General features: G+C 28.3%; 1 protein-coding gene across 1 annotated transcript; it reads right to left on the reverse strand.

The window, feature by feature from the left end:
- Nucleotides 1-5,933: 5,933 nt before the first annotated feature.
- LOC107960007 (probable 2-oxoglutarate-dependent dioxygenase At5g05600) lies at nucleotides 5,934-8,941 on the reverse strand. Its single transcript, XM_016896205.2, has 3 exons — nucleotides 8,192-8,941; nucleotides 7,404-7,734; nucleotides 5,934-6,324 (listed from the first exon to the last, which is right to left on the reverse strand). The coding sequence occupies exons 1-3, from the start codon at nucleotides 8,695-8,697 to the stop codon at nucleotides 6,076-6,078; spliced, it is 1,086 nt and encodes a 361-aa protein (XP_016751694.2). The 5' UTR covers nucleotides 8,698-8,941; the 3' UTR covers nucleotides 5,934-6,075.
- Nucleotides 8,942-9,806: the final 865 nt, after the last annotated feature.

A 9,806-nucleotide genomic window follows, 5' to 3' on the forward strand; every position in this document is an offset into this window, starting at 1 on the left:
AAACACAAACAAGCAATGAGGTAAGTTTGTGTAACTTGAATTGTATTTTTTAAGTACTTGAAATATGTGGTTATGTGATAAAAATATGATTTGAATGTTCAATTCATGATAATTGATGAAATATTGATAATACTCAATATAAATTGAAAATAAATCTCGGTTGAATGGAATGGAATGAAATTCGATGGATCGTTGGAAAAGGAATTGACGGTAAAAAGGATCTAGCCTAGACGGGTGATCCTATCCTGATATAGCCCTCCCGAAGAATATGTGTAAAATGGATTTAGCCCGGAAGGGAATCCAAATTAGGGTTTGAATTTAGCCTGGACTGGTAATTCGGATCCAAACTCATTAGAGTAATTGTCGTTGCAGGGGATTTAGCCTGGACTGGTAATCTCGACAATACTCTATGAGTTTATATTACAGGGGATTTAGCCTAGACTGGTAATCCCGCTGTAAGGATGAGGTTCGCGGGAGTGTGCTCTCTGAAATGAAATGCGTAAGACCATGGTTGAAAGATACCATGGCAACATGATATGAAATGTGTAAGACAATGGTTGAAAGATACCATGGCAACGTGACATGAAAAGAATAAGACCATGGTTGAAATATACCATGGCAACATGACGGGAAATGAAAAAGACCATGGTTGAAAGATACCATGACAGCGTGACATGAAACGAATAAGACCATGGTTGAAAGATACCATGGCAACTTGACATGAAAAGGATAAGACCATGGTTGAAAGATATCATGGCAACATGACAGAAAATGAGTAAGACCATAGTTGAAAGACACTATGGCATCATGTCAAAGATAAATAAGACCGTGGATGGGAGACGCTATGACATCTGTTGAACAAGTGATATTCAGGTAATATGTATCAGATGACGAATGGTTATATGAAATGGTTGTGTGAAATGTTTACAAGAACTGATCATATGGAAATATATGTACAAAATAGTTGTATGAAATAATTATGAAGATAGATAAACGAAATAAGAATAAATACTGGAATATAATTTATGTTAAGTTTGATATAAACTTTACCGGAATAAATATACATAAAATATATGGAAATGATGGAGCATGAAATATGGATATAATGAAATGATTTATATATACTTATAAAGAAACGGTAAGAGAATGATATGTTTCATGACATGTACATATATGATTATCTTTGATATGTTGATACAAGGAAATTATGTAAGTTGAGACTATTATTAAACTCAAGTGCGACATGTCGAGAAAATAAGTATATCAATGTTGAATTTAGATGAAATATGTGCAAGTATACTAACAATGATGTTGTTTGACGCTTAGACAAGTACCAAGCTATTGATTGAATGGTAACATGTTTAATTATAAGGAGCATTGAAATGGTAAGTACTTAGATAAAAATAAAATTTAAGATTTTGTGAATTTTTTTTATAATCCCGATTTAATTCCAGTTGGTTTCTAGTGTATGTTTGGGCTTCGAGGGCCCAATAAAGAGACGTTATGATTATTTTCAAAATCTGAATAATAAATGACTCAGAATTATCTGAGAATGTTCAGTAAACTCCGATAATGCCTCGTACCCTATTCTGGCAATGGATACGGGTAGGGGGTATTACATAATCACTAAATCATGTCATAATTGAACCTCCAATTTGTTCAAAATATCTAATAATAAAAGGAGACTCATAACTAATGTATACTCCAAATTTTCTTTGAATACTCATTTTGTGTATTGTGGTGGAGCAACTTGATCATATACCATATATTAAAAAATTTTAAAATGGAAAATATTTGGCTTTGGTCAAAAGCCAATTGTAATGGAGAATATTTTAATTTATTGGCATAATGTGTACAAATGCTAATGCATACGAAATATCATATCCTTATTTATATGAAATTTTTTTTTTCACTTGAACCAGTTGTTAATATGCTTAAGAAAACAGAGTATGAACAGAAGTGATAGTGAAAGTGGGCACTTATGACATCATAAAAACAAGGGACAATGATTTATTTACGCAATATAGTTTTCCTATACTTGCAGAGCCTAACTCAGTGAGATGAATCCACTATCTTTAAACTAATCAAAAATATTATGTAAACCCTAAATTATTTTTCAAGTTATTTTAAAAAAAGAGATAAATAGTAAATTTATACATGAACTTTAGTCTAATGTGTAATTTGATAAATGAACTTTAATTTAGTGCAATTATATACATGAAACTTGAATTGTGTTTCATATTCATAAAGCTTTGATTTTGATTCAATTGTACACATTTGAAGAAATAAATACTCTCATTTATTTTTATATTGGATTAATATAATAGTTTGTATATGTAATATATCGACATAAAACGGTGATAATTTAATAATGTATTAGTAATTTGTGAAAATTTAATCAAATCAAAATTTCATATCTAAAATAACATAAAATAAAATTTTATATATAACATTACACGAAGAATAATATATATATATATAATTCTAATATTTATTCCTTAAACTTGCACTAACTCCTTTCCATTATTAAGGCAATTAAAATAACCTATATATTTTTTAATTTAATATTTAAAAGCATCACTAGAAAACATAATCATATTTAAGCATGTCATCATATTCTAAACAATTAAATTAGTATTACTTAGAGAAGAACCTTAATCTATAGGTGAGAATATTGACTTTAATTGTTAAATTTGATCAATAAAAAATTAACGTCTAATTGATTATGATTTGGAAATAAACAAAAATTGTTAGATTGGTTAATTTTATTTAATAAATATTTTCTAATTTTAGTGGGAGATAAAGTTCTAAATGACATGAATTATAGGCAGTGGCGAATACAGGGGGTGGCAGTGGCCCTGCCCCCCTAAATTGGAAAATTTATATTTAGGCCCTTAAATTTTTCTTAAAATTTTAAATTAGTAAAGGTAAAATTGTACTTTGGCCCCCCTAAAATTATAAAAATTCTATTTAATCTTTTAAAAATTATAAATATATAGACTATAAAAATTAAAATTTCATTCGACCCCCCCTAAAAATTTGTTCTGGCTTCGCCCCTGATTATAGGATAAGTGAAAGACCAACAAGGTGACTCTAAACTTTTAGCTACATTTGATTTTTTTTTTAAATTTATATATGAATTTTGATTTAATGTGTAATTTGATACATGAATTTTAATTTAGTTTAATTATACACATGAAACTTTGATCAAATATATACATAAAACTTTAATTTTGATTCAAACATACACATTTGAAGAAATAAATACGTCAATTTATTTTTATATTGGATAAATATAATTATTCCTATATGTAATATATAAATATAAAAAGATGAAATTTCAATAATTTTATTAATAATTTTTTAGAACTAAATTGCACATTAAATCAAAATCCATATATTATTTTGATATTTATAATAATAATAATAAACCGAAAACTTTCACTCGGAAGATTTGTAAAGAATGACCAAAAGTGGATAAATTTGCACTACGATGCTAAATAATGGCACGATAAGGGGTTTTAGAAAAAAGTGTATGTTGTCAGCTCTAAGTAAATGATAGTTTTTGGGTTGAGATTTTTTTTAATGTGGTAAGAATTGAATTAGTAGACGAATTTATTTGATTATCGACTTTTTATTCAATTAATTTAATTAATTGAACTATAGGTTCAAAAATAAAAATATAAAGATTTATTTTATGAATTATAACAACAAAATTAAGTATATAAATTACGGGAATAAATTATATTAGGATCATCCTAAAATCTATAGTTTTTAGGCACTAATAAAATAATGCCACGTCATAAAATTTTAAAGATAACAAAGTATTATTATACACTCATCTATATTCAATATCTTCTCTAACTTAATTTAATTTTAATTAAATTACTTCAAATAATTAGTTTTTTTAAATTATAAACAAACATCTTTTCTTCTTTTACAAATTTTATTCATTTTTTTTGATAAGTTAATATTTTTTGTGCAACCAATTTTAGAAAAAAAATAGTAATTTTTGTCCAATTTTTTCATGTCATTAACACATAATTTGGGTAATTATTTTATCTTGAACTTGAACCCTGAACTTTAAACATTAAATCTCGAATCTCAAGGTTCAAGGTTTGGATTTGAGATTTAAGATTTAGGGTTTAAAGGTTTGAGATTATAAGTTCAGGTTCAAGAGTTTGAAGTTACGGATTATGATTTCAAGATTCAAGGCTCAAGGGTTCAGGGTTATGTGTTTGGAGTTCTAAGTTTTGGGTTCATGTAAAAAAATTACTAAAATTATTTTTCAATGACATGAAATTATTTTTGAAATATCATTAAATAATTGAGAAGGGATTATGAATAATGTGGTGGGAATGATCTACAAAATAAATTCTCTATATATGAGTGTATAATAATAATTTCATGTCTTTAAACGTAACAAAAAATTTTTAATGCCTAAAAACCTTTTAACTTTTTAAGATTATCTTAGTTTAAACTACAACTCAATTCTAACTTTTTTAAAAAAAAAGAAAATCTATTTTGACCCACTTTTTTTATTGGTTTAATTGTTTCTTTTAACAACTCAGCCCTATAAAATTTTTATTGGTTGAATTTGGTGTTGTTTTGATAACTTTAGGTTTTCCTGGATTTTGTATCATTATCTTGCAAGTTTCATTTTAATTAATGGATTGAATATTATATTTATAAAAAGATGTGTAGATATGGATTAAGTAATGAAGTGATGAAGTAAAATAAATATTTCATAAAACTAAGCAAGAGAAGTGAGGTAAATAATAATGGAAAGTTTTGAATTACTCAATAGAATATAAATTTCATATTATTATTATTATTAATATAGAATTGAATGATATGATTGCATTCCAAAACCCCTAATTTATTATTTACTTAAAAAAAAAGAAAAAATTATTATCAGCCCATTGTATGTATTGTAGGACGGTGCTTGGTTGTATTCATTTGGGTGTATTATATAAGATTTTAGCATATATAACATGTGAGTCAGCTACAAATTTTAAACAAAGATGGTAGTTAAATGGTTCAATCCATTTACTTTTATAAACATGCTTCCCTATTTTTTAAATTTTATTTTAAGCCTATATTTGTTTAAATAGCACACACATTCACATTTCAGTTATTTAAATTAACTTCATACAAATCGTTTCTTTCACATTGACATTTGAATTAAAATTATTTGAAAATGTAGCATCATATATTTGTATATTACTTTTTTTTTTAAAAAAAATTAATAATAAGATTGTTCGAATATTTCAACGGTTTTTTGCTAATTTTCAAAAGGAAAAAAAGAATTACTTTGAACATCAATAGAGATGAGAGAAAAAGATATTGATATTTTTTAAATTTCATTTAGTGATTAAATTTAATAATTATATACGTATAACATGTTTAAGTAACTATGTTGATTATTGGAAAACATCAAATTATTTACTCTAATTAATAAGATAAAGAGTTAAGAATTGTAAGAATTTTCCATATTCTTTACTAAATAATTTAATTATAATTTATACCGTTAAAGTTTAGAAGAAAATTAAAATGTGATTACGTAATTAGAATTTCTTATACATACTACAGTTATTACGTAATATACAAACACACCCAAATGCAATTTTCTTTCTTTTTTTAAAACAAAAGAGGTGCAATTATAACAAGGAATATGCGACAATTATTTAATGTTTAAACCTTAGTATTTCCTTAATCAACGGTGGCTAAATGGTGGGACAAAGTTTTGTTATCTTCACATAATCCCAAAATTAGCGGTCAATTTCAGGGCCCTTGAACACAATACGCTATATAATTATTTTGTTCCTACTTTAGTTTTTATAAACTTGACAAAATTAAGCAAAGAAAGTAGTGATGTTTCTAGTGAAATTGTTTTTTTCCTAATACATAAGATTTAAAACAAACTACATAAGTGATCCAATTATTAGCGTGTGCTTTTATTTTACATTTAGCTATAACAATTTACAAAATAACTACTAATATTATTGGATGGCCAAAATAAAAACACAATTATAATAATTGGAAGAGCTTATGAAATTTGCCTATCAACCAAAATCATCTAGGAGAATGCAGTGATTCGATTTGAGACTTGCCCTTGGGACCTTTTAATCTGATGAAAAGTCGATATTCATCAAATGTCATTGGTGAATACAATGCCGGTTTATCTGTTGAAACCAGCTCTTCCATTGGTTGCATGGGTATATCGCTCTTTGGATTGTAAAAGAACCCCAATGACAGTCTTTCCATGTCCGAATTTACTATCACTCTGTGCTCTACACTCTTGTAATCGGCATTGCTTAGGACCTAACTCAATTATTAAAAAAAAAAAAACAAAAGTTATATAATTAAGTAGAGGATTATAAAATTTTCACAAATATTGAAATCCATTTCAATCCCCTTGGATTCATAATATCCCGTTTTAAAGATATCATATTAGAATCTCTAATTTTAGAATTTATAATTCTTTCTACCAAAAACACGAGAATTAAAGGGGGTTGAATATCACTCCTATTGTATTTCTCAAATTAAATGATTGGAACCATGATCAATAATTTTTTATTAAAATTATGTAAATATCTGCTTCATGAGTTGATATTTGACATCCTGATAATAACACTGTTTATCTCTATGTATTGGGAAAGTATGTATGGCTATAATGATAAATGGAATACTTACTATTAAACGAGCCTTGATTAAACAAATGGGGAAACTATTTCAAGTGGAAATTCTAGTTTGGTCCAAGGCCATGTCATTGTCAATGTGATTAATTATTAGGTTTAGATTTCCATTGTTGAATTATTGTAATCAATAATAGTTAAACTATTTCCTTTTCTTCTTTTTTTCTTTTTAAAGTAATCGTAGTTAAACTATTGGGTGGTTTAGAAAGTTACAACGAAGATAATGGTGAATAAAACGAAAAATAATAGATATAATTTTTTGTAACACGTGGTGGATAAAGGAGACTAACGATTCAATACCTGCGAACATTCCAAACATCTTATCTCGTAAACCTTAAAATAATCATGTTTATCCACTTTTTTTTTTTGTCTTAAAAATTATAAACAGTCACTACATTAAAAATTAATCACAGAGAAATCTAGAGGAGAACTTGTTTTATAATATTTTGAGAAGCTTACTTATATGGCAATTAAAAAATAAAAAAAAGGTAACCTAACACTAGCTCATGACTTTAGTGGTGCATGCTTAATCTTCTATTCAAAAAATAAAGGAAAAGACGAGAAAAAGTTTGGAAGGCGAAGACTTAAATATAGTGAATGTCATAATATAACAATAGTTGGTATGATATGTGATTCAGCATGTGTTAAAACAAAAAAGTGAGTTGCTTTTTCGGGATAAACCTTTGAGAAAAACAGGAATTTCACCTGTATTTGATCACCGATGTTGACGATAAATGCATGTGGGGCAGGTTTAACGGTGATCCATTTGTCGTCTTTTCGGACTTGAAGACCGGGGACTTGATTGTCGGTTAAGAGAAGGGTTAAACCACCGGGGTCGGAGTGGGATGACAAGCCAAGAGCCAACTCAGGCTGTGGACATTTGGGATAAAAGTTAACCCTTAGACATGCCCCAAAGTTGTCTCCACCGAATGCATTTTGGAGACGGTCCTCTTTTAATCCAAGGTTTATCGATAAAACCTTCATTATTCTCCCACCCAACTTCACCAATTCCTTCCCATATTCATCAATTACTTCCCTACATTCATAATTACAATAACCAATCTTTGTTTATTATAAATAAAATTAAAAAAGAAAATCCAAGATGATGGTTGATGAAATAATGAATTGTTTAAATATATTGATGGGAAGCCGGCTAAGTTTGAGACATATTACACAGTAGACTAAGAAAACGACAAATCATAACATGCATTGACAAATTTGCATAGTACAGCCGTTGAATAAGCTAGCCAAATCAAAAAGCTTGTATTCATCCCAAAATATAGTTAACCCACCAATTCTTTTCTTTCATATCACATCCGGATAGTTTAAAAGTAATTTTCGAGATGAAATAGGTACCATCTCAGTTAATTGTTTTTGCTTACCGGCTCTCCATCTCTATCGATGTTAAGTCACAAGCACCAAACCATTAAATTGTTTTTTTTTTTAAAATAAAAATAAAAAAAAGGAAGAAGAAAGTTTAGTGTGAGTAGTACCTGCAAGAATCAGGAGATGCAGGCCATTTGTTATAGTCTTTGAGAGTTAAAGGAAGATAGTGGAGATAATAATAATCACTCCAATCAAGAATGGCACCTTTTTCAATCCCTAATCTGCTACCATAACCTTCATAAGTCTTGGGTGAGTTAGCATAAGCGTGTTTCATCTCCATAGGTAAATGGAAAAAACTACGCCAAGTTTCTCGTACTTGATCCATGAATCCAGGGCAAACTCCATGGTTCACAACCTGAAAAAAACCCCACTCCCGACAAGCCAATGAAATTTGATCCATCGTTGATTGAGGCAGATTGTTTCCGTCTTCCGACAAGCCTGTAAGATCGATTATTGGAATATTTACATCCATGTTCGTAGGGTCTTCTTCCATGTTTAACGAAGGTCTGTCCGTAGCTGGTTTTATATATCTTTCAGGAATGCTTTTTAGGCCACTTTCGGACAAGGATTGGACTCGGATTACTGGTTCAGGCCAGTCTTGTAACTTGTTCATGATGACACACACACACACACAAAAAAAAGAAACCTGTTCGAAGTTTCCCAGGTTGATCTTGTAGCAAAAAAAAAAAAAAAAGGAAAGTAATACGATGAAAGAAAAGGCAAAAGAAATCCTTAATATTTTCAGAAACGACGAAATTGAGAGACAAAGAGAAGTAGGTATTTTTTTTTTGAGAGGGGGGAAAGGTGGTTAAAGAGCTTTAAAGGAGAGGGGCATGGGCATGGGCGTAGGAGATGAGTTTGAATTTTATGGAATGCGGAAGGTGTTGAAATGAGAACGCGAAAGAAATGGGTTTTTTATTTTTATTTATAAATAAATAAACATAAGGTTATTTTTGTGGATTGTGATGATTGAGAATATGGCCTTTCCCTGTTTTAAAATATACAAGGTTTAGATCATTTCAAGAGTAACGCGCTGTCTGTTTACAGGTCGGCTCCAATGAATCTGATAATCCCATTTTTTTTTCTTTTTTAAATCTTTTATTCAAGTTGTGATGATTATAATTTAAGTTTGAGCAAAATATAATGTTCTAAATTCATAATCGGGATTGCACATTTTATCTGCTTCTAAACATATTAATTAATTGAAGACTGAATTGTGATTCAACTCTCAAACATGTCCAAGTTAAGGAAATAAACATCTTATATTATCCCAATCCTTCAATTTTTTACAAAATGTTTTGCATTTAACATATATTTCAACATAAATATAAAAATACCATCTTTCAAATTTATGAAAAAATTAATCAACTAATATAAATTTAGAAAAATTATTTACTAAATTGATAATAAAATTTTTAGACTCCATTAATAAGGTAAGGGGTGATAAGTATTCAATAGGGGTATAGAATAATATTAAAAAAAACATAAGCCAATATTTTAAAGCTGTTTGTGTAATAAATAAAAAAATACACTGTTAATGAACTAAATACTAACCTTACAAATTTTTAAATATTTTTGTAAAATTATAAATAAAAATGGTAAAGACAATAAATGAAAATGTGGTGTGAAATCAAATGATATTAAAAGTGAGTTTGGATGGATAGTGCATTCACTTACGGTTAGTATAAAAATAATAGAGGCAATATGACTAAATACGGTAAT

This window comes from Gossypium hirsutum, chromosome A05, assembly GCF_007990345.1.
Source record: "Gossypium hirsutum isolate 1008001.06 chromosome A05, Gossypium_hirsutum_v2.1, whole genome shotgun sequence".
Taxonomy (NCBI): domain Eukaryota; kingdom Viridiplantae; phylum Streptophyta; class Magnoliopsida; order Malvales; family Malvaceae; genus Gossypium; species Gossypium hirsutum.